Source organism: Hemiscyllium ocellatum (assembly GCF_020745735.1).
Source record: "Hemiscyllium ocellatum isolate sHemOce1 chromosome 27 unlocalized genomic scaffold, sHemOce1.pat.X.cur. SUPER_27_unloc_23, whole genome shotgun sequence".
In the NCBI taxonomy this organism is placed as follows: Eukaryota; Metazoa; Chordata; class Chondrichthyes; order Orectolobiformes; family Hemiscylliidae; genus Hemiscyllium; species Hemiscyllium ocellatum.
The window spans coordinates 56,968-81,433 of record NW_026867491.1 but is presented as its reverse complement, the minus strand read 5'-3'; the positions used below and the strand labels follow the sequence as shown (position 1 = coordinate 81,433).

Sequence of the window (24,466 nt, the reverse complement as noted above, 5' to 3'; positions counted from 1 at the left end):
GACAGTGTTGAGTTTCCACATGAACCAGGAGAAAGTGAGGACTGCAAATGCTGGAGATTGGAGTTGAGAGTATGGTGCTGGAAAAGCACAGCAGGTCAGGCAGCATCCAAGGAGCAGGAGAATCAATGTTTCAGGCACAAGGACGTCCAGATGAACATCACTGAATAAAATCTGATCTCATTCACCAACTCTGATGCAGAGGTGCTGTTGTTGGATCGGGTGGACAGGTCAGAAGTCACATGACACCAGGTGAGAATCCCAGTAGATTGATTTGAACCCACGAGCTTTCGGAGCACTGTTCCTTCATCAGGTGAAGTGATAAAGGAGCAGCATTGATGAAGGAGCAATGCTCCGAAAGCTTGGGATTTTAAATAAACCTGTTGGACTGTAACCTGGTGTTGTGTGACTTCTGACTTCTTCAACTGCGCATTCATGTTGAACTTGATGGGATACTTTATCCAACTCCACATATTTAAATCATATTGCTTGGAGGGGTTCATTTGAAACCTTTCAGGAGGTGAATTCAACAAGATTGAATTATTGAAAGTTACTCATTTCTAAACTTACATCAGGACTGGTAGTCATATAGATATACAGCACGGAAACAGATCCTTCAGTCCAACCAGGGAGATAGTGAGGAAAGAGATCGATCTGAGACGGGTACAGCTGAGAACAGAAGTGAGTCAAACAGTCAGGGCAGGCAGGGACAAGGTAAGAGTAATAAATTAAACTGCATTTATTTCAATGCAAGGGGCCTAACAGGGAAAGCAGATGAACTTGGCATGGTTAGGAACACGAGACTGGGATGTTGTAGCAGTTATGGAAACATGGCTCAGGGATGGGCAGGACTGGCAGCTTGATGTTCCAGGATACAAATGCAATAGAAGGGGAGGCAAGAGAGGAGATGGGTAGCATTTTTGATAAGGGGTAGCATTACAGCTGTACTGAGGGAAGATATTCCCGGAAATACATCCAAGGAAGTTAGTTGGGTGGAACTGAGAAATAAGAAAGGGATGATCACCTTATTGGGATTGTATTATAGACCCCCAATAGTCAGAGGGAAATTGAGAAACAAAGTTGCAAGGAGATCTCAGCTTTCTGTAAAAATAATAGGGTAGTTATGGTAGGGGATTTTAACTTTCCAAACATAGACTGGGACTGCCATAGTGTTAAAGATTTAGATGGAGAGTGTTAGGACAGAACTTTGTCCTCGCGTGTTCGTTTAGAGGAGAGACCACAGACACTCAATTAATTGGCACAAGCTCGCGTTTATTTCAGAACCGTGGCTGATTTCAGTGAAGTACATGCGTTCACTGGAGAAGGTGTACACGTTCTGCTGCTTTTCCAAAAGTCCGCGCCTGATATATTTTTTCACTAAGCTAATGCTACGTAATCACTCACACACATGATCTCCCGCACACAAAGTGTCTCCTGTGACAGAGCTAAATTCGGCCTTGGCAAATATCCACGAGACGGTTTCCAGTCTGGTAAACAACAGCTCAGCCACCTGTTATGGCCTTGGCAGCTACGCTGAGAAGAGCCGGCCATTGTGCTGCCTGACCTTGGCAAATATCCACGAGACAATTCCAGTCTGGTAAGCAACAGTCCAGCTGTACAGGCAGTTTCGGTCAGCAGTCCAAACAACTGCTCCGCAGTGCCCCCCGATTCCCAAGCAGTAATTACAATTCTACCCTGCCTAGGCCTATTTTATATTATATATATATCCCAACACTCCCTCCCTTGGCCTCTACTGAGGCCACATCAACCCATACCGTTACAAACGCAATGTCGCGCGGCAACAGAGGACGGGTGTGTCGGCGGACGCCCCCACACATCCCTTTGGCTTCTCCGAACACGTTATCTCAACCAGGCCGACCGGTTCTAGGGAGACATCAGTTCAGGGTGAAGGGGTCCCTAAGCAGCATACCACTATAAAACAAGCAACAAGCGAAAATTAACAATTAGTAGGCAATTCTAGGTTACTTCTTTTAAAGAAAACAACTACAAAAGCTCCCTCAAAACCAACAAAACTACAAAAAAAAGTATAACTGAGTATGATAACAAATGGAAGAGAACCAGAGGAAAACACAAAGTGGATGAGTTAGGATGCCTGCAGAATGAAGGTCCGCTGTCCAAAGAACACCCAATTGTACAACCTCCCATTAAAATCGGTCGTATTATATCATGACATCCTAAACTAACTTTTAAACTACTGACATCATGTCAAATCCTTTTGTAATAGGATTAAGTCGGTTCTGGAAGCTGCCACAAAACTGGCACTTTCATCTGTCAAAAATACTGAGAATACATTGTACTGGGTCCACGATTTTCCTTCTATCAAGCTGCTTTACAAGCCAGAAACTTGACCAGATTCCCGACACGGATACAAAAGCCAGGCATCTGTTAAAACCACATGACCACAGGCCACCATTCTGAAGGTCAATGCACGACTGTGCCTGTCTTAGGTTGTCCCTCGCTCGAGGAATCTTACCCGTCATTGGCTAAACAGTCATCTTCACTGACCAATAAAAACCCACATCCATTTCACAGCCGTCAAGGACGGACACAAGCCAGTTACCACTGCCCATCACTGTGATCAGCGGCCCTCCAGACCAATCGAAGCCATTTAGGAATACCAGATAATGGCTAGGAATCTCTTGAGTGAACAATAGTCTCTTTAGTTCTGAGGAATAGAGCACTTCACAATCTCTAACTGCAACATAAAAGCACAAATTTACCTGTTGCAAATTTGAATGGGAAAAAAAATATCCAACTGGGGGGGTCTCTGGACTACAGCCCTCACTTTCTGAGGCCCGAAAGTAGAAGGATTAGAAATGAGTGACACAGTTATAAAGCAAAATCATATATTGTCCCGCGCTTCTCTCTCAGGCACAGCTCCTCCATTCCCTCTGGTTCTGATCCCGTAATCTTTCCTTGGGGTGCCCCCATCACAGGCTCCACCAGCACCGCTGCCTGGTGTGCGGGTGGGAGGTCATCCTTTCCCGTCAGGGCACGGTCAATCGTTCGTGTCACAAGCGTCCTGATACATGGTATACAACAACAACCACAGGTAATAAAGATAGCAACAGAGATGCATAAACCAAGGGCCAGCTGTCCTAGCACAGTTCCCCATCTACCGAATGTGCTATTCAGCCAATCTATGACTGGGTTTTTAATCCCCGACTGTTGCTTCAGTTCAGTGGCTAGGGCTCGGAGTTCTATCAAGGTCTGCGTGAGCTTGCCATCCGGGCCTGTGTTGTTTGATATTGAGGTACAGCACGTTTCTCCGAACAGTGCACAGACCCCCCCCTTTCTCGGCCAGTAACATGTCCAGGGCCATCCTATTCTGCAGGGTCATAAGGGAAGTCTGAGCAAGCTGCTCGTGGATCGCGTCAACCGCATCTCGGGTTACGTTGGCAAGCCTTTGGACATTATAATGGATGAGATTGATTCTATTGGTGTGTTTATTTATCGTGACGGGGAAGATGGCCACAAAAAGGGGAAAGCTCTCAAAGCCGGAGGCCACCTCGTCTATTAGTTTATACTCATCGGGGATGTTTCTGGCCTGACCGATTGCATCGATCCAGACACCATGAGGGTTCTTTAAATCCACTATTGGGTTGATGTTTCGCCTATGTTGGGCATGGCGATCGAGTCCCCGGGGTGGCTTCTGGAAGGTGTAATCACCAGGTGCTCGTGGGGACATAAAGAGCGGGGCATTCAGGGTTACTAGGACACAACTCCCTTCCCAATTTAGAGGCAACCAATTGTACAGGATCCTACCTCCGCAGTACCACCACAGGTCCGCTCGGCTTACCGTTAATTCGGCTGCTTCACTCTTCGTGAGGAAACGGGTTCTGTTGCAGCTGGCTTTGTCAATTGTACCAACTTGATATCCTCGGGTAAGCGATCTTGTGTGGGGTCGGAGTCCAATACCACCGTCGCTCCGCATGGGTCCTTTGATACCTGTATGGAGAATCTTACAACAGGGCAAAAACCTATCCACATCAGGATCTGGCTACTGCCCCTCATTTCCAGCCTCCCATTCAGAAAAAGACCTGTTTCTTCTTACTCTTTTCCCACTTGCCAACCTGTTTTATATCCACCTCAATAAACTAGATCTATTCCTACATTCTTTAACTTTACGCATTAATCCCTTATTGAGACTTTGTTAAAAGTCTTCTGAAATTCCAAATAAACCACCTCCACTGGCTCCCTTTCAGTAACTATTATTTACATCCTCAAAACATTCCAGTAAATTTGTCAAGCTTGACTTCCCTTTCATAAATCTATGCTGACTGTCTCCAATTCTGCTAATGGTTTCTAAATGCTCAGCTATTCAAGCTATGGATGATCCATTTACTCTGTAATCCCATGTATTTTAGGAGACAGATAGAAAAGTACAGCACAGAAGATTTCCCTCCTTGCTGATCAAGAATCTATATTTAACACCACATTTTAGCAGAACAGTTCCAAAGATTCCCAATTCTCCATAAGGAAGAAAAATTGTTCTAATCTGTGGCCTTTGAAACAGAGACTCTGAATTTAAGATTATCCCACCAGATGAAACTTCAAACCACTCAACATCTTAATTTTCGATTAATAACCACTCACTCTGCAAAGCTCCTGCAGATACAAACAAAGCCTGTTCTCAAAAGACAACCCATCCCTTCCAAATGCTCTCTGAACACATACACCCGTTCTTAAATAGAGGTGCCTAACATTGTGCCGTGTTCCAGATATGGTCTCCATAAATGCCCTCTTTTACTGAAGCATAGTCTCTTACTCACTTTCTTCTAATACATTTTGATCCTTTAGCCCTATCTAAGTCCTTCTTGAAAAACATTCAATGTTTTAGACTTAACCACCTTCTGTGGCATAGAATTGTATGGACTCGCCACTCTCTGGGTGAAGAAATGTTTCCTCATCTCAGTTTTAAATGGCCTAACCCCTATCCTAAGCCTGTGACCCATGGGCTCTCCTGAACATAACTTCCCTTTCAAATACAGTTTTTTCCATGGTTTTTCTCCACAAGTGTTCTCATCACTATCCTTTTTAAGAGTTTTGACAGATCATAATTTCATTTTCCTCTGCAACAGCACAGTGAAAATATTTAATGATAATAAAAAAAGTACTGGTGATGTTTAAGTAAAAAATGACCACTTTCACCTTTAGATTACCTCATCTGTTTTTTGACTATGCTTTTATTCCTTAGAATACTTCATTGTAATCTTGATTTTAACATTCCAAATGCAACTTTCTAATTCCTTTTTTCGTCTGATGCTTTTGCTTTAATCAATTTATTCTTGAAAGCTCAAACCTAAATGTATTTTCTTCAGTCAGACTATATTACCTTGCTCTCTGTTCAACTGGTTTTAAAACATTCTCCACGGTTATCTCACTATTCAAACTGTTTCTTTTAAATGTTGCCACTAAAATAAACATCCTGTTGCCTTTATCTTTCAGACTCTATCTTTTTTGATCTGAACCTAATTTGGTCATTACTATCATGTGTTAAGAGTTGAACCTTCAACCTTCAAGTCATTCACTTTTCTGTTTAACCACCTAGAACCAAAACTGGAAACGTTCCTGGTCAGACATGCAAACTGCTGATTAACAACCAGTCCAGGATGAGTCCCAAAGCCCTTTCTCATCTGTTGTCTATACAATTAACGTGTGCATTATCATGATTCTGTTCCTACTTCAAACATCTCTGAACATTAGAACATAGAACATCGAAAAATACAGTGCCGTACAGGCCCTTAAACATCCTCAATTATAGCGTATTTTATTATAGTACTTAGTTCCAACACATCAAAACTGGCTGCACACCCAACTGAACTGTTCAAACAAACTAACAATTTTCTTCTTTAGATACAAATCCACCTTTCTGTGATGACCCAGCAGAATTTATCAGGATGCAAACAAGCTTAAGGCTGTTGTCTCAAGGTTAATTCCAACTTATCCTGCTTAATGTCTAAGCCTATAAAGTTTCCCAAAGCCTGACTTCCAATGTTAAAATTGACTTTAAACATAGCTATAATAATTAAGAAATATTGCAATGTTCCTAGCTTCCCATATCCTCAAACACCAATTTATCAATTCATGCTTGACTAACTTTAAAGCCTGTTCCTAACTTGTAAACATATTTATATATTTACTTCCATTTATTCAGTATTTAATATTTAAAATGTAAAAGTCATACAGTTCCCAATTTTGAAATCCACTGTAATCACCCAGATTTATTACCCTAATTTAGATCCAAAATTAGTTTTCTTAAGTACTCCTGACCAATCATTTCTTAATTACAATACTTTAGGTCGTAAAATAATCAGAGCTGTCTTACAATAATTTGTCAATTCAAGTTAAAAAAAACTTCTAATGCATGAACAATGGCCGAATCCAAGGTCACAGATAATAACCATGGAAGTTTTCGTTTTTACAACAACCTACTGTTGAACTGAAACTTCAACTGTCCTTCATATATTGCTTTTATGTAAAGATAAAAGAGATTAGTTAGAAAAGGATAGTTAGGCAGTCATGACTTGTAAAAGAACAGAAGTTATCAACCTTAAAAAAATCATGTTAAGTTTCCATAAAAATCACATTTAAAACAGTCCTGGAACTCAAGCTCTAAGAAGAAAACCCAAGCATTCAATCACCAACAAACAAGTGCATTTAAACCAGATCACAAAGGGTTAAAGTTTCTGCAGGCTGTACAGATTTTTCACTCTCGCTCTCTTTCACACAGACACACTGTCCGTTATGCTCGCAGCACTCGCTCTCTCTCTCTCTCTTTGGGTCGGCCCCTCACTCTCTGTCTTTTCGCACACAGACCCTCACACACACACACAGACTCTTTCTCTCACACATTGACATACAAATTCAGATATTAAGTTCCTCCATCTGACCCCCTCCCTGTCGGGATCCGCCCTAGAACAGTACGTCTTTCAAAACCTGACCTTCGCTTGGCAGATCTCTCTTCTTAACAACTGGTCTACGCTACCAGTTTTACGCTACGGAGCCCTTGTTACCTCCAAGTTTTTATGCTACGGAGCCCTTGTTATCTCCAAGTTTTACGCTACTTTAGATTTTAAAAAATGACTTACCAGCCAGGATTCTGCGCCTCTGTGGCCAAGTTAAATTAATTTGGGTTGGTGAGGATCGGAAAGCAGACAAGAACTAACTCAAAAGTTAACTACTGGAAGCCTTAGATGTAACAGGCGCTTCCTCACCTTAAAATTTTCGGCCGAAAAAATTGTCTGCCCACTGACCTGCCAACCTGCAGTCTCTTCCTCCCCCGTTCAGGGTCACCAGATGTTAAACTCCGAGCCTTAGCCACTGAATTGAAGCATCAGTCGGGGGTTAAAAACCCAGTCATAGATTGGCTGAATAACACATTCGGTAGATGGGGAAATATGCTGGGACAGCTGGCCCTTGGTTTATGCATCTCTGTTGCTATCTTTATTACCTATGGTTGTTGTTGTATACCATGTATCAGGACGCTTGTGACACGAACGATTGACCGTGCCCTGACGGGAAAGGATGATCCCCCACCCGCATACCAGGCAGCGGTGCTGGAGGAGCCTGTGATGGGGGCACCCCAGAGAAAGATTACGGGATCGAAACCAGAGGAGATGGAGGAGCTATGCCCGAGAGAGAAACGCGGGACAATATATGATTTTACTTTATAACTGTATCTCTCATTTCTGATCCTTCCCCTTTAAGGCCTCAGAAAGTGAGGGCTGTGGTCCAAAGACCCCCGAGTTGTGTATTTTTTTCTTCCGCGTTCAAATTTGCAACAAGTAAATTTGTGCTTTTATGCTGCAGTTAGAGATTGTAAAGTGCTATATGCCTCAAGACTCAAGAAACTATTGTTCACCCAAGAGATTCCTAGCCATCATCTGCTATTCCTAAATGGCTTCGATTGGTCTCGAGTGTCATTGATCGCAGTCCTAACAGGCCGAAGGGCCTGTTTCCACACCGTCAGTAATCTAACCTAACCTAACAAGTGAAAACACACTGGATTTTAAGACCAAGCAGCATATTTGTCAATTCCGTGCACAACTTGCTTGCTGTCGGTCACCGGGCTGGGATTTGTCAGAGCAGAGATTTGCAAGGTGATGGAAGGTTTGCTTTTCGGTTGGAGGGAGGGAAGGCTGCTTAGCACTTGTATTTTTAAAAGACTTTTGTTGTGAATCCAGTGGGATGGGTTTCATTTTCTCTTGAACAGAAGACTCTTAGTACAAAATGTTTTCTGGATGCTGTTCTAGACATAACAGCAGCATCTTAAGACCTGCCCAAGTGTGCCAGGATACCAGATCAACAATGAACTGAACTTATTCTGGCGTGTAAACTCCAATCATTATTGATCATCGGTAACTAATCCCTCCAAAACGTGAACCTCGACACAAATATCAATTCTTAATTCCTTCATCTACACACATGCATTGGGTTAATTAAATGGTTAAGCGTTTAAGACTTCACTAGTGACGTGATAAGCATTTCAGAATGTTTACACAAATTCCTTTATAATTATTGCATAATTTTGCGTTTTAATAAAACAAGCCCTGGGGCTGCTATAATTCAGAACTGGGTGAAACAGTTGAATTCATGTTGTGATCCAGGCGACTGTGGCCTAGAAAGAAGCAGTACATTCCTATCACAGCAGTCAGTGTTTATAAAGACATTAAACAAAATAAACACTAACTTTAAAAATGATGTTAATATGTACGTTATGCTTTCTGGTTTAATTCTGACTATACTTAAAGTTTCTCTGATAAAGACATGTCTAAGCTTAAAGTTGTTCAGTTTTATAGGGTCATAAGTTGTTAAACAGAAGTCTCTTCAGCTCCAACCTCTCTCAAAAGAGGTAAAATCTCCATTTCCCAGCTCTTCACTATGGATGCACGTTCCGACGAGTTCAAGCTAACCTGTTGGTTATTTTCTTTTGCAAGATGATATGTAACATCTCCTGTTGACTCTTCTGCTCGTTTCAAAGCAGGCAAACGTTCGACTCCTTTAAAACGATTTAAACTGACACTGGCATTCCTGTTGAAGGGCTTCTGCCCAAACCGTCGATTCTCTGGCTCCTTGGACGCTGGCTGACCTGCTGCGCTTTTCCACCTTGACACTGGATTTCCGCACGGTCAACGACGATATTGCCGTTGTACTCTGCGCACCAGTTATATGTCCGCTGATTTCTCTCTGCCGGCTGCGAACACTGTAAATTGTGACCAAAAACCTTTCCCCCAACAAACACACACAGATAAACTGAAACCAAAAGATCTTCCTGAAGTCTTTGTGACGACGCAACGTTTATTGATGCTTAACTAGTGCGTTTTGCAAAACAGGAGTCTGTCCCTTTTCAGGCTATCCTAGCTCCGTAACAATTTACTCAAAAAAAATCAAAACATCTCTGAATTCTGTCCGGAGTGGATTTCAGTACCAGCCAAAAGGCAAATCAAAACCAGGATGTACAGCACGGAAACAGACCCTTCGGTCCAACCGGTCCATACCGACCAGATATCCCAACCCAATATAGTCCCACCTGCCAGCACCCGGCCCATCTCCCTCCAAACCCTTCCTATTCATATACCCATCCAAATGCCTCTTAAATGTTGTAATTGTACCAGCCTCCACCACTTCCTCTGGCAGCTCATTCCATACACACACCACCTTCTGTATGAAAAAGTTGCCCTGTAGGTCTCTTTTATATCTTCCCCTCTCACCCTAAACCTATGCCCTCTAGTTCTGGATTCCCCAACCCCAGGGAAAAGACTTTGCCTATTTATCCTATCCATGCCAGTCATAATTTTGTAAACCTCTATAACGTCATCCCTCAGCCTCCGACGCTCCAGGGAAAACAGCCCCAGCCTGTTCAGCCTCTCCCTGTAGCTCAGATCCTCCAACCCTGGCAACATCCTTGTAAATCTTTTCTGAACCCTTCCAAGTTTGGCAACAGCGGGGAGACCCAGAAATGGAAAAGACTGAAGGGGGAAGTCAGCGGTAAATCTTTTGAAGAGGTTACAAAGGAGAGACCTCTGTCTGCAGCGGGAATGACCCCCACAGTAGCAGGTCGAGGTGGACGGCATTTAAGGAGAAGCTGGATACAGACGTCAGGGAGAAAGGAACTGAAGGGAATGCTGCTGTAAGGGAAATCAAGTGTGAGCAAGTGAAGGGGAGGTGCGTAGAGGCTCACATGGGTCAGAAATACTGAGAGAGACCAGTTGAGCTGAAGGACCTGACTGGAGACTCAATGGGACAGAGAGTGAAATCTTGGATCCACCTGCAAGAGAAGGAGAAACACGTGATTTACCTTCCAGGATTAAGCAAGCCCCGCAGATTCTGCAGATCACTTTATTGGTCAGAGCACTGAGTATAGGGGTTGGGGTCTGGACAGGACGTTGGTTAGGCCACTTTTGGAATACACAGGAACCTCGATTATCCAAAGGACACATGCAGGGTGTATTTCCGTCGCTTGACGATTAGATCCCTTCCAGTGAGGAAACAGGCCCAACCAGTCCACACTGACCCTCCGAAGAGTAACCCACCCAGACCCATTTCCCTCTGACTAATGTAACTAACACTACGGGCAATTTAGCATGGCCAATTCACCCTGACCTGCACATCTTTGGACTGTGGGACGGAACCGGAGCACTAGGAGGAAACCCACGCAGACGCAGGGAGAATGTGCAAACTCCACACAGTCTGTCGCCTGAGGCAGGAATGAAACCCGGGTCCCTGGTACTGTGAGGTAGCAGCACTAACCACTGAGCCACCGTGCTGGTTCATCTAATTCTGGATAATCGAAGTTCCTCTGTATTATGCGCACTTCTGGTCTATCAGAAGGATGTTCCCCCGTGTGGACCCACTGGTGGATCTGGAGGCCGGATGAGTGGGGGAAGCCCTTGCCACAGACGGAGCAGGTGAAGGCGTCCTCGCCGGTGTGCACCAGCTGGTGCCGCAGCAGGGTGGATGAGTGAGAGAAGCCCTTGCCGCAGACGGAGCAGGTGAAGGACGCTCCGCGGTGTGGACCTGCTGGTGCCGCAGCAGGGTGGACGAGTAAGGGAAGCCCTTGCCGCATATGGAGCAGGTGAAGGGCCGCTCCCCGGTGTGGACCCGCTGGTGATTGTGCAGGCTGGACGAGTGAGAGAAGCTCTTGCCACAGACGGAGCAGCTGAATGGCCTCTCCCCGGTGTGGACCCGCTGGTGGGTCAGCAGGTGCGACGAGCGGGTGAAGCCCTTGCCGCAGACGGTGCAGGTGAAGGGCCGCTCCCCGGTGTGGACCTGCCGGTGCTTGAGCAGGGTGGACGAGTGAGAGAAGCCCTTGCCGCACACCGAGCAGGTGAAGGGCCGCTCCCTGGTGTGGACCCGCCAGTGCATGAGCAGGCTGGACGATTCGCTGAAGTCCTTCCCGCACTCGGAGCAAGCAAACGGCCTCTCCCCGGTGTGGAGCCGCTGGTGGGTCAGCAGGTGGGGCAACTGGGTGAAGCCCTTGCCGCAGACGGAGCAGGTGAAGGGCCGCTCCCCGGTGTGGACACGGCGGTGGATCTCCAGCATGGAGGGGTAGCGGAATCCTTTCCCGCAATCCCCACACTTCCACGGTTTCTCCATGGCGCGCGGAATGCCTCCTGAGACTTCCTTTCCCCACAGTGGGCAAACTGGCTCAGGCACGTGCCCCTGTGGTTCAGGTAAAGATGATACTTTAAGAGCCTACTGAAGCAGACAAAAACGTTCAAAGAATTTGCCCCTTCTGGACTGAAAGAGGGACGTCTCTCCTGTCCCACGAATCAAGGGGCTCTGTCAGACCTTCACATGGTACTCAGTTGGGGAGCTCTATCTGCAAAGCTGCTCTTCTCATATCCTGTGAAAAGGGGATTACAAAAGTCATTGCTGCCTGCACATGACAGGAATTCAGAACAGATCATTCTAGTTTCTGTAGAACTTCCCTAAAACAACCAAGTTACAATATGCAGATGCCAGTGTTGGGCTGGGGTGTACAAACATAAAAAAAAATCACACATCACCAGGTTGTAGTCCATTAGATTTGTTTAGAAGTTCGAGCTTTCAGAGCTCTGCACCTTCATCAGGTAGCTAGTAAAACCTCCAGGCGAAAAAGACAGCAGATGCTGGAGATCAGTGTGGTGCTGGAAAAGCACAGCAGGTCAGGCAGCATCCGAGGAGCAGGGAAAAAAATAAAAAAAAAAAATCGACATTTCGGGCAAAAGCCCTTCATCAGGAATGAGGAAAGAATGAGGACACTTTCCTCATTCCTGAAGACGGGCTCATGCCCGAAACCTCGATTCTCCTGTTCCTTGGATGCTGCCTGACCTGCTGAGCTTTTCCAGCAACACATTTCCAGCTCTGATCTCCAGCATCTGCAGACCTCATTTTCTCCTATAACCTAGAGTTGTGTGATTTTTAACTTTAAAAAGTGTTGCAAATCTCCACCCCCCCCCCCTCTCTCACACACACACACACACACACACACACACACTTTTCTTCAATTCTCACTCTGCTGTTTCTGATATTACCCATCCCCCAGTATTGTCCAGAAAGGGACTTATTACCTAAAAAAGCTGTAAAACTCCATCCCACACACTCTTTAACTCTTGCTGTACCTAATATTTCCCCCCCGCCCATGCTCCAGCAGGGTCTGACTGATGCTCATTGACTGAGCCACACTCACCTCTTCCTGGACACAGCGACCCTCCAAACCAACACAACATCAGCTCCCCATAACCCTCCCGCAACGGCGCATGTGCAGGAGCATCCGGTCACGTGAATCGAGGGACCGCCGTCGTCACAAAGGCCGCGCGTTCATTGGACGGAGCACAAGTCCGTGTGGCGGCGCTGGTCTTTGTTACGCCCACGTGACCTCCCTCCTCCTCCACCCCACACGCTCCCCTCCCTTCACCTCGACACGGGGAGGCATGACCAATGGGAAGTTTTGGAGGACCGGAAGGAAGGCTGGTCCTCCTACCAAAGCATCCCCTCATTGTCTGAATGCGGAAGTTGGATCATGAGCTCCTGCTGCTCTCTCTCTCTGAATGAAGATTGAGTGTTACCCCAGACTGCACCACCCTCTGTGAGTACAGCACCCTCTCTTCTCACCCCTCCTAATCCATTTCTTTCCTCATTTTGGGATTAAACTGTTGGTTTGTAGGAAGTGAAGTGAAAGGAGGTGAACTCAGGAAAGGTGCATATGCTGGATGCATTGGTCTAGATCGCTGTCTCTGTCTCTCTCTGTCTGTCTTTGTTCCTCTGTGTCTGTGTGTCTCTCTCTCTGTCTCTCTCGTGTCCTTCATCAGGAATTGCGGAGGGGGAGGGGTGGAAAGGGTGCTGAGAGATAAATAGGAAGGTGGGAGTGGGGCTGGGGGTAAGGTAGATGCAGGTTGGGGGTGGTGGTGATGGCAACAGGGTGGAGCAGATTGGTGGGAAGGAAGGTGGACAGGTGAGACAGTTCAAGAGGGTGGTGCTGAGTTGGAGGGTTGGAGCTGGGGTGGGAGGGGGGAGGGAATGTGAGGAAACTGATGATATCGATGTTGATGCCATGTGGTTTCAGGGTCCTAGGCCACCTGATACCTGGAGGAAGAATGCCTCTGCATTGGGACCCTCCAACCATACGGGATCAATATTGATTTCACCAGTTTCCTCATTCTCTCCCCCCCCCCCCCCCCCCCCCCCCATCCCAGATACAACCCTCGAACTTGGGACTGCTCTTTTGAACTGTCCCACCTGTCCATCTGCCTTCCCATCTATCTGCTCCACCCTCCTCTCTGACCTGTCACCTTCTTCCCCCGCTTTCATCTACCCATAGCATTCTCAGCTCCCTTCCCCCAGTCCCACCTCCCTCCCATTTATCTCTCAGTCCCTTTGGGCCCACCCCACATTCCTAATCAAGGGGTTATGCCAAAAACGTCAAACCTCCTGCTCCTCAGATGCTGGCTGACCTGCTGTACTCTTGCAGCACCAGACATTTTGGTGCTTATTTGTCTGGATGTTCTGATGTGACCCATTCGCAGATGTGAAGTCACATTTGAGAAAAACTCCTTCATGGAATGTGGGCTTTCTTTTTGGCAAGGCCAACAATGTTTTCGTCCCGAACTGCCCTTCAGACAAGAGGATTGCCAGACTTTAGGGGGCATTTTAAAAGTCAAGCACGTGAGCCGTCATATGCAGGCAGCACCAAGTTAACGCTGACGGATTTCCTTCCCTGAAGAGCGTTATTGAATCAAATGGGTTTTCAGAAAAGTTTCATTTTCTCAATGACTGAGACTAGTTTTCAATTCAGATTTTTAAAAAAATTTAAATTTAATTTCCCCAATGTTTGTTTTTACTGGTATTTGAACCCATGAGCCCAGATTATTTGCCTGGGGCCTCTGGATTGCTGGTCCAGTGTTGTTGTTATAACATCACTGACTCACCTGGACAGCATTGAGAGTCATACAGATGTATAGCACACAAAGAGACCCTATGTGCAACTGGTGCATGCCGAGCACATAGCCAAAATTGATCTAGTCCGATGTGCCAGCACGTCCCTCCAAACCCTTCCCATTCATATTCCCATCCAGATGCCTTTCAAATGTTGCAATTGTCCCAGCCTCCACCACTTCCTCTGGCAGCTCATTCCATACACGCACCACCCTCTGACTGACAAAGTTGCCCCTTAGGTCCTTTTTATGTCTTTTCCCCTCTCACCTCTAGTTCTGGACTCTCCCACCCCAGGGAAAAGACCTTGTCTATTCACCCTATCCATGCCCCTCATCATTTTATAAACCTCAATAAAGGTCACCCCTCAGCCTCCGATGCTCCAGGGAAAACAGCCCCAGCTTATTTAGCCACTCCCTATAGCTCAAACCCTGGCAACATCTTTGTAAACATTTTCTGAACCCTTTCAAGTTTCGTTTAACTGTACAGTAAAAATCATACTGGACTTGGATATATCTCGTGTTACTGTGCAATATGTATTTATGTATGGTTGTATAAATTTGATTTATAACTTATTTCTAGTTATATCATAGAGTGTTGTAGCCATGTTGTGTGTTCAAAGTTTGGGAGAAGATAGTAGTGTTATGGATGCGGATCATTAGCTGTTTTCCTGTTTGTCCTATGTAGTGTTTTGTGCAGTCCTTATTGTGTACAAAATTCCATGCAAGGACTGCACAAAACACTACATAGGACAAACAGGAAGACAGCTAACGATCCGCATCCATGAATACCAACTAGCCACGAAACGACACGACCAGCTATCCTTGGTAGCCATACACGCAGATGACAATCAACATGAATTCGACTGGGACAACACTAGTATTATAGGACAAGCCAAACCGAGAACAGCCAGGGAATTCCTAGAGGCATGGCACTCATCCACAGATTCAATCAATAAGCACATCGACCTCGACCCAATATACCGACCACTGCAGCGGACAGCTGGAACTGACAACCGGAAGCGGGCAGAGACAAACCACTATAAATGCCGGAGGAAAGATCACAGAAGCGCTTCACAGGAGGCTCCCAAGCACTGAGGATGTCACCTAGACAGGGGACGAAGCGTCTGCAATACAAACTCCCAGTTCAGCGAACAGAACCACAACATGTCATGTATTTCCAGTCATACCCGTTACAGGACAGGAGAATACTGGGCTCAATGCTGACTCTGTGGATGAATCTAGTCAGACTCATTCCTCTCTATATCCAGAGAGTCCTGTAAGTGTATTCCTCTATAGGGTCCCTCCAGTCTCACTTGGGTATTGAGCGACTCCACTACAGTCATCCTCAGAGCGAGCATGTTCTAGGTCTTGTTACCAAAGCAAAGTTCTTGCTCTGATTCTCTTTCCCTTCCCCCCCACATCTTGGTCTGTCAATATGGTAGAAAGAGAGGTGGGGGGGGCAGATAACTAGGTTAGCAAACTGCATGAGGGTGGCATGATGGCTCAGTAGGTAGCACCGATGCCTCAGTGCCAGGGACCTGGGTTCAATTCCAGCCTCGGGCGACTCTCCGTGTGGGTTTCCCCCGAGTGCTCCGGTTTCCTCCCACAGTCCAACCTTGTGCAGGTGAGGGTGGGTTGGCCGTGCTAAATTGCCCAGAGTGTTCAGGGATGTGTAGCTTAGGTGCACGTGTCAGGGGTAAATATAGGGGAATGGGTCTGGGTAGGATACTCATCACAGGGTCGGTCTGGACTTGTTGGGTCGGTATGGACTTGTTGGGCCGAAGGGCCTGTTTCCACACTGTAGGGGTTCTAATTCTTAACTTTTCTTGGAGCTAGATCTGTCAAATGTCAGGAATCAGAAAAATTGGGAGGGAGCGTATTAGGTACGGCAGTAGGGAGAGTGTGTGGGATGGAGACTCACAGGTGTTGGGTTATGGGCGTGGAATGAATATTCCGTGAAATCGATCTGTTAAACTCTGAGATTCTACGTGATACTGACAGCGATGACTTTCTAATTGACAGGCTTTCACCGGAGGATTTACCTGCATATCTTGAACTAATTGCCTCAGCCAGCTTGACTCATTGGGACTGGAATTTTATCCATCTTTTGAGTGGAGAAGGAGGATTGTCCCGCCTGCTTCCAGAGATCTGACTGGTAAAGCACTGAGATGCCGCTGTTCGAGGGTGGAGGGAGCTTTACCGGAGCGGAGAGTTAGCCAGCCGGCCACCCGCAGCAGAGTGGGACGTCAGAGGGAGCGTCGAACCTGGAGGGAGCCCGCGCCGTGGGGAAACCGTGGAAGTGTGGGGAATGCGGGAAGGGGTTTCGAGTCCCCTCTGAGCTGGAGATCCACCGGCGCGGTCACACCGGGGAGAGGCCGTTCTCCTGCCCCGAGTCCGGCAAGGCCTTCATTGGGTCCTCCAAGCTGCTGAGGCACCGGCGGGTCCACACCGGGGACAGGCCGTACCCCTGCCCCGAGTGTGGCAAGGCCCTTCACCCAGCTGTCCCACCTGCAGACGCACCGGCGCCTCCACACACCAGGGAGAGGCCTCTCACCTGCCCCGGGGGCGGCAAGGCCTTCAATCGATCGCCGACCCTGCGGACGCACAGGCGCCTTCCCAACGTGACCGCACGGAGTTGAAGTCTGCAGCGAATCCCACCCAGGACTGGGGGGGGATCGTGCCCGTGGGGGGGATTGTGCCCCGTTCGAAGACAGTGGGTGAAGCGGGAAGGGAGCGAGGCTTCCTTTCTACCGGACTGGCCGCTCTCGCTCCCTTTGCTTCCCGTGGGACCGATGCTGTTTGAGGCTGGGACTGCACGTTCCCCGGGCCAAAGATCTGCAGGAGCTGAGGAAGTGCACTCCTTTCACACCGGATGGTAAATCATGTTTGTCCCATCTATTTCAGTCTTAAATACCCTCCGTGACCTGGCCTCCCAGCCTCCTGTGGCAGTGAATTCCACAGATTCCCCACTCTCTGTCTGAAGAGGTTTCTCCTTATCTCCGTTCTAAAAGGTCTAAGGCTGTGCCCTCGGCTCCTGGTCTCTCCTACCAATGGAAACATCTTCCCAATGGCCACAGATAGATCAAAGTCAAATACAATAGCCTCTATTCCATTGAGTGTCCAGCACACTTTACAACACTTTGTAAAATCAGGAGTGCCATTGATGAGGTGAGTGGCAGGTGTCTTTTCCCGATAGAATAAAGAATATTCCAGCACAGGAACAGGCCCTTCGGCCCTCATGGGTTCAAATACCAGTAAAAACAAACATTGGGGAAATTAAATTTAAATTTTTTTAAAAATCTGAATTGAAAACTAGTCTCAGTCATTGAGAGAATGAAACTTTTCTGAAAACCCATTTGATTCAATAACGCTCTTCAGGGAAGGAAATCCGTCAGCGTTAACTTGGTGCTGCCTGCATATGACGGCTCACGTGCTTGACTTTTAAAATGCCCCCTAAAGTCTGGCAATCCTCTTGTCTGAAGGGCAGTTAGTGACAAAAACATTGTTGGCCTTGCCAAAAAGAAAGCCCACATTCCATGGAGGAGTTTTTCTCTAATGTGACTTCACATCTGCGAATGGGTCACATCAGAACATCCAGACAAATAAGCACCAAAATGTCTGGTGCTGCAAGAGTACAGCAGGTCAGCCAGCATCTGAGGAGCAGGAGGTTTGACGTTTTTTGGCATAACCCCTTGATTAGGAATGTGGGGTGGGCCCAAAGGGACTGAGAGATAAATGGGAGGGAGGTGGGACTGGGGGAAGGGAGCTGAGAATGCTATGGGTAGATGAAAGCGGGGGAAGAAGGTGACAGGTCAGAGAGGAGGGTGGAGCAGATAGATGGGAAGGCAGATGGACAGGTGGGACAGTTCAAAAGAGCAGTCCCAAGTTCGAGGGTTGTATCTGGGATTGGGCAGGGGCCGGGAGGGGGAGGAATGAGGAAACTGGTGAAATCAATATTGATCCCGTATGGTTGGAGGGTCCCAATGCAGAGGCATTCTTCCTCCAGGTATCAGGTGGCCTAGGACCCTGAAACCACATGGCATCAACATCGATATCATCAGTTTCCTCACATTCCCTCCCCCCTCCCACCCCAGCTCCAACCCTCCAACTCAGCACCACCCTCTTGAACTGTCCCACCTGTCCACCTTCCTTCCCACCAATCTGCTCCACCCTGTTGCCATCACCACCACCCCCAACCTGCATCTACCTTACCCCCAGCCCCACTCCCACCTTCCTATTTATCTCTCAGCACCCTTTCCACCCCTCCCCCTCCGCAATTCCTGATGAAGGACACGAGAGAGAGAGACACAGACACAGAGGAACAGAGACAAACAGACACAGAGGGACAGAGACAGCGATCTAGACCAATGCATCCAGCATATCCACCTTTCCTGAGTTCACCTCCTTTCACTTCACTTCCTACAAACCAACAGTTTAATCCCAAAATGAGAAAAGAAATGGAGTAGGAGGGGTGAGAAGAGAGGGTGCTGTACTCACAGAGGTTGGTGCAGTCTGGGGTAACACTCAATCTTCATTCAGAGAGAGAGAGCAGCAGGAGCTCATGCTCCAACTTCCGCATTCAGACAATGAGGGGATGCTCTGATTGGTAGGAGGACCAGCCTTCCTTCCGGTCCTCCAAGGCTCCCCATTGGTCATGCCTCCCCGTGTCGCGGTGAAGGGAGGGGAGCGTGGGGGGTGGAGGAGGAGAGAGGTCACGTGGGCGTCACAAAGACCAGCGCCGCCGCACGGACGGGCACTTCGTCCAATGAACGCGCGGCCTTTGTGACGACGGCGGTCCCTCGATTCACGTGACCGGATGCTCCTGCACATGCGCCGTTGCGGGGGGGTTATGGGTAGCTGATGTTGTGTTGGTCTGGAGGGTCGCTGTGTCCAGGAAGAGGTGAGTGTGGCTCAGTCAATGAGCATCAGTCAGACCCTGCTGGAGCATGGAGGGAGGTGGGATATTAGGTACAGCAAGTGTTAAAGAGTGTGTGGGATGGAGTTTTACAGCTTTTTTAGGTAATAAGTCCCTTTCTGGACAATACTGGGGGATGGGTAATATCAGAAACAGCAGAGTGAGAATTGAAGAAAAGTGTGTGTGTCTGTGTGTGTGTGGGGTGGAGATTTGCAACACTTTTTAAAGTTAAAAATCACACAACTCTAGGTTATAGGAGAAAATGAGGTCTGCAGATGCTGGAGATCAGAGCTGGAAATGTGTTGCTGGAAAAGCTCAGCAGGTCAGGCAGCATCCAAGGAACAGGAGATTAGATTACTTACAGTGTGGAAACAGGCCCTTCGGCCCAACAAGTCCACACCGACCCGCCGAAGCGCAACCCACCCATACCCCTTACCTAACACTATGGGCAATTTTGCATGGCCAATTCATCTGACCCGCACATCTTTGGACTGTGGGAGGAAACCGGAGCACCCGGAGGAAACCCACGCAGACACGGGGAGAACGTGCAAACTCCACACAGTCAGTCGCCTGAGGTGGGAATTGAACCCAGGTCCCTGGCGCTGTGAGGCAGCAGTGCTAACCACTGTGCCACCGTGCTGCCCTAACCACTGTGCCACCGTGCCACCCTACCACTGTGCCACCGTGCAAATCACACAACTCTAGGTTATAGGAGAAAATGAGGTCTGCAGATGCTGGAGATCAGAGCTGGAAATGTGTTGCTGGAAAAGCTCAGCAGGTCAGGCAGCATCCAAGGAACAGGAGAATCGAGGTTTCGGGCATGAGCCCATCTTCAGGAATGAGGAAAGTGTCCTCATTCTTTCCTCATTCCTGATGAAGGGCTTTTGCCCGAAATGTCGATTTTTTAAAAATTTTTTTCCCTGCTCCGCGGATGCTGCCTGACCTGCTGTGCTTTTCCAGCACCACACTGATCTCCAGCATCTGCTGTCTTTTTCGCCTGGAGGTTTTACTAGCTACCTGATGAAGGTGCAGAGCTCTGAAAGCTCGAACTTCTAAACAAATCTAATGGACTACAACCTGGTGATGTGTGATTTTTTTTTATGTTTGTACACCCCAGCCCAACACTGGCATCTGCATATTGTAACTTGGTTGTTTTGGGGAAGTTCTACAGAAACTAGAATGATCTGTTCTGAATTCCTGTCATGTGCAGGCAGCAATGACTTTTGTAATCCCCTTTTCACAGGATATGAGAAGAGCAGCTTTGCAGGTAGAGCTCCCCAACTGAGTACCATGTGAAGGTCTGACAGAGCCCCTTGATTCGTGGGACAGGAGAGACGTCCCTCTTTCAGTCCAGAAGGGGAAAATTCTTTGAACGTTTTTGTCTGCTTCAGTAGGCTCTTAAAGTATCATCTTTACCTGAACCACAGGGGCACGTGCCTGAGCCAGTTTGCCCACTGTGGGGAAAGGAAGTCTCAGGAGGCATTCTGCGCGCCATGGAGAAACCGTGGAAGTGTGGGGATTGCGGGAAAGGATTCCACTATCCCTCCATGCTGGAGATCCACCACCGTGTCCACACCGGGGAGCGGCCCTTCACCTGCTCCGTCTGCGGCAAGGGCTTCACCCAGTCGCCCCACCTGCTGTCCCACCAGCGGGTCCACACCGGGGAGCGGCCGTTCGCTTGCTCCGAGTGCGGGAAGGACTTCAGCGAATCGTCCAGCCTGCTCAAGCACCAGCGGGTCCACACCGGGGAGCGGCCCTTCACCTGCTCGGTGTGCGGCAAGGGCTTCCCTCATTCGTCCACCCTGCTCAAGCACCGGCAGGTCCACACCGGGGAGCGGCCCTTCACCTGCACCGTCTGCGGCAAGGGCTTCCCTCACTCGTCCAGCCTGCTCAAGCACCAGCAGGTCCACACCGGGGAGCGGCCCTTCACCTGCACCGTCTGCGGCAAGGGCTTCACCCGCTCATCGCACCTGCTGACCCACCAGCGGGTCCACACCGGGGAGAGGCCGTTCAGCTGCTCCGTCTGTGGCAAGAGCTTCTCTCACTGGTCCAGCCTGCTGCGGCACCAGCAGGTCCACACCGCGGAGCGGTCCTTCATCTGCTCCGTCTGCGGCAAGGGCTTCTCTCACTCGTCCAGCCTGCTGCGGCACCAGCAGGTCCACACCGCGGAGCGTCCTTCACCTGCTCCGTCTGTGGCAAGGGCTTCCCCCACTCGTCCGGCCTCCAGATCCACCAGCGGGTCCACACGGGGGAACATCCTTCCGATAGACCAGAAGTGCACATAATACAGAGGAACTTCGATTATCCAGAATTAGATGAACCAGCACGGTGGCTCAGTGGTTAGCGCTGCTACCTCACAGTACCAGGGACCCGGGTTTCATTCCTGCCTCAGGCGACAGACTGTGTGGAGTTTGCACATTCTCCCCGCGTCTGCGTGGGTTTCCTCCTCGTGCTCCGGTTCCGTACCACAGTCCAAAGATGTGCAGGTCAGGGTGAATTGGCCATGCTAAATTGCCCGTAGTGTTAGGTACATTAGTCAGAGGGAAATAGGTCTGGGTGGGTTACTCTTCAGAGGGTCAGTGTGGACTGGTTGGGCCTGTTTCCGCACTGGAAGGGATCTAATCGTCAAGCGACTGAAATACACTCTGCATGTGTCCTTTGGATAATCGAGGTTCCTGTGTATTCCAAAAGTGGCCTAACCAACGTCCTGTCCAGACCCCAACCCCTATACTCAGTGCTGTGACCAATAAAGTGATCTGCAGAATCTGCGGGACTTGCTTAATCCTGGGAGGTAAATCACGTGTTTCTCCTTCTCTTGCAGGTGGATCCAAGATTTCACTCTCTGTCCCATTGAGTCTCCAGTCAGGTCCTTCAGCTCAACTGGTCTCTCTCAGTATTTCTGACCCATGTGAGCCTCTACGCACCTCCCCTTCACTTGCTCACACTTGATTTCCCTTACAGCAGCATTCCCTTCAGTTCCTTTCTCCCTGACGTCTGTATCCAGCTTTTCCTTAAATGCCGTCCACCTCGACCTGCTACTGTGGGGGTCATTCCCGCTGCAGACAGAGGTCTCTCCTTTGTAACCTCTTCAAAAGATTTACCGCTGACTTCCCCCTTCAGTCTTTTCCATTTCTGGGTCTCCCCGCTGTTGCGAAACTTGGAAGGGTTCAGAAAATATTTACAAGGATGTTGCCAGGGTTGGAGGATCTGAGCTACAGGGAGAGGCTGAACAGGCTGGGGCTGTTTCCCCTGGAGCGTCGGAGGCTGAGGGATGACCTTATAGAGGTTTACAAAATTATGACCGGCATGGATAGGATAAATAGGCAAAGTCTTTTCCCTGGTGTTGGGGAATCCAGAACTAGAGGGCATAGGTTTAGGGTGAGAGGGGAAGATATAAAAGAGACCTACAGGGCAACTTTTTCATACAGAAGGTGGTGTGTGTATGGAATGAGCTGCCAGAGGATGTGGTGGAGGCTGGTACAATTGCAACATTTAAGAGGCATTTGGATGGGTATATGAATAGGAAGGGTTTGGAGGGATATGGGCCGGGTGCTGGCAGGTGGGACTAGTTTGGGTTGGGATATTTGGTCGGTATGGACGGGTTAGACCAAAGGGTCTGTTTTCGTGCTGTACATCTCTTGACAAAGCCTTGTCTGAGGGTGAAATGTTGTCATTCCCGTTGATGCGGGTGGTCCCCTGTCTGTTGTCCTTTTTGTTTCCTTTCTCGGAAAGGACCTCGCGGACATGGGCAGCGTTCCCGAGCCCCGCTCCGGAACGGGCTGTTCCGTCCACTTCCAGCCCCCGGGGGAAGGGGCAGCTTGAGTGCAGTTGGAGAGTGGGCCGTTCACCGGGAGGGTGCCAATGGGACGGGAGAGTGGTACCGGTAATGGGGCAAGGGGGAGATGCCTCAGACCGCCAGAAACACTGGGGCAGCTGCTCGCGTGCTCCTTTTGGATCTCACAGCACAGGGAGGCCATTCATCTAATTACCTCTCTGCCTCTGCGTCTGTCTGTCTCTCTGAGGTGACAGCGGATTCCAGCATATTGCTGCTTGCTGGGTAAACCTGTTTTTCCTCTGTTTTCCCCCTCTCTCTCCTGCTCAAACCCCTGAACTTCAGGCCGCCCCTGACCTTGTCACTATCAGTGAATAGGGAACAGCTTTTCTTCCTCCACCTTATCTGAACCTATCACAATCTTCCCCACTTTCACCAGTTGTATCTGTGTGTGACCCTCTCTTTCTGTGTCTCTTTCTCTCCTAAGCCCCCTCCCTCACCACATCCCATTTACCCACCCCCTCCTGTCATGCTCCCACTTTCAAACGGTCTCGTTGTGTTTTCACTGCCTCTTCCCCATCGTTTCCGTCAAGCACCTCATCTCACGCTTAGAACCCCTGCAGTGTAGGAGCAGGCCCTTCAGCTCATCCAACCCACACCAACCCTCCCTCACCCAGACCTCTGCCCGTAACCCTGCAATTCCCATTGGCTAACCCACCTAGCCTACACATCCCTGGGCACTATGGGTAATTTAGCACAGCTAATGCACCCTAACCTGCACGGCACTATGGGTAATTTAGCATGGCCAATGCCCCCTAACCTGCACATCCCAAACACTATGTAATTTAGCACGGCCAGTCCACCCAAACCTGCACATCCCTGGATACTATAGGACAATTTAGCCTGGCCAATCCTACACTAAGGGTGGATTGGCCATGCTAAATTACCCATAGTACCCAGGGATGTGTAGGTTAGGGTCGATTGGCCATGCTAAATTACCCAATCCTACACATCCCTGGGTACTGTTAGGATAAAATAGGTCAAGGGAGGGTGGAGCTATAGCTGCTGTTTGGGGAATCGAAACTGTTGCTTACGTGGCTAGCTCAGCTGCCAACGCCCAAATCAGCTCAATAACAGGAAACGCCTAGCAAACGCGAAATGTCCTAATAAGGCAATGCTTAGTAGCTCCGCGAAGCTCTGCTTAGCAAAGAGTATATCAGGAGCAGATTTGGGAGGGGAAGGCAGAACGCGCCTTCTCCAGTGAATGCATGGTGATTCACTGTATCAGCTACGATTCTGCAATAAAGCCTGCTTGTGCTAAACAATTGAGCGTCTGTTGTCTCT

The 24,466-nt window shown here is 48.5% G+C and overlaps 2 protein-coding genes across 4 annotated transcripts in view; one reads left to right on the top strand and one right to left on the bottom strand.

Moving 5' to 3' along the window:
- Window positions 1–24,447, top strand: part of LOC132807768 (zinc finger protein 239-like) — a 184,087-nt gene extending 159,640 nt beyond the window's left edge. The window contains exons 1-3 of one of the 3 annotated variants that reach the window (XM_060821772.1): window positions 12,913–13,090; window positions 16,458–17,310; window positions 20,594–24,447. In XM_060821772.1, the coding sequence (XP_060677755.1) occupies window positions 20,844–21,635 (792 nt within the window). In that variant the 5' untranslated portion in view covers window positions 12,913–13,090; window positions 16,458–17,310; window positions 20,594–20,843 and the 3' untranslated portion in view covers window positions 21,636–24,447. Of the gene's footprint in view, window positions 1–12,912; window positions 13,091–16,457; window positions 17,311–18,346; window positions 19,336–20,593 lie in introns of those variants that run through there. The other 2 variants (XM_060821775.1, XM_060821773.1) reach the window with 2 other exon arrangements.
- LOC132807763 (gastrula zinc finger protein XlCGF57.1-like) overlaps window positions 8,505–24,466 on the bottom strand; it is a 38,476-nt gene continuing 22,514 nt past the window's right edge. Inside the window, exon 4 of the mRNA XM_060821768.1 lies at window positions 8,505–11,712. Coding sequence (XP_060677751.1) covers window positions 10,825–11,712 — 888 coding nt within the window. The 3' untranslated portion in view covers window positions 8,505–10,824. The remainder of the gene's footprint in view (window positions 11,713–24,466) is intronic.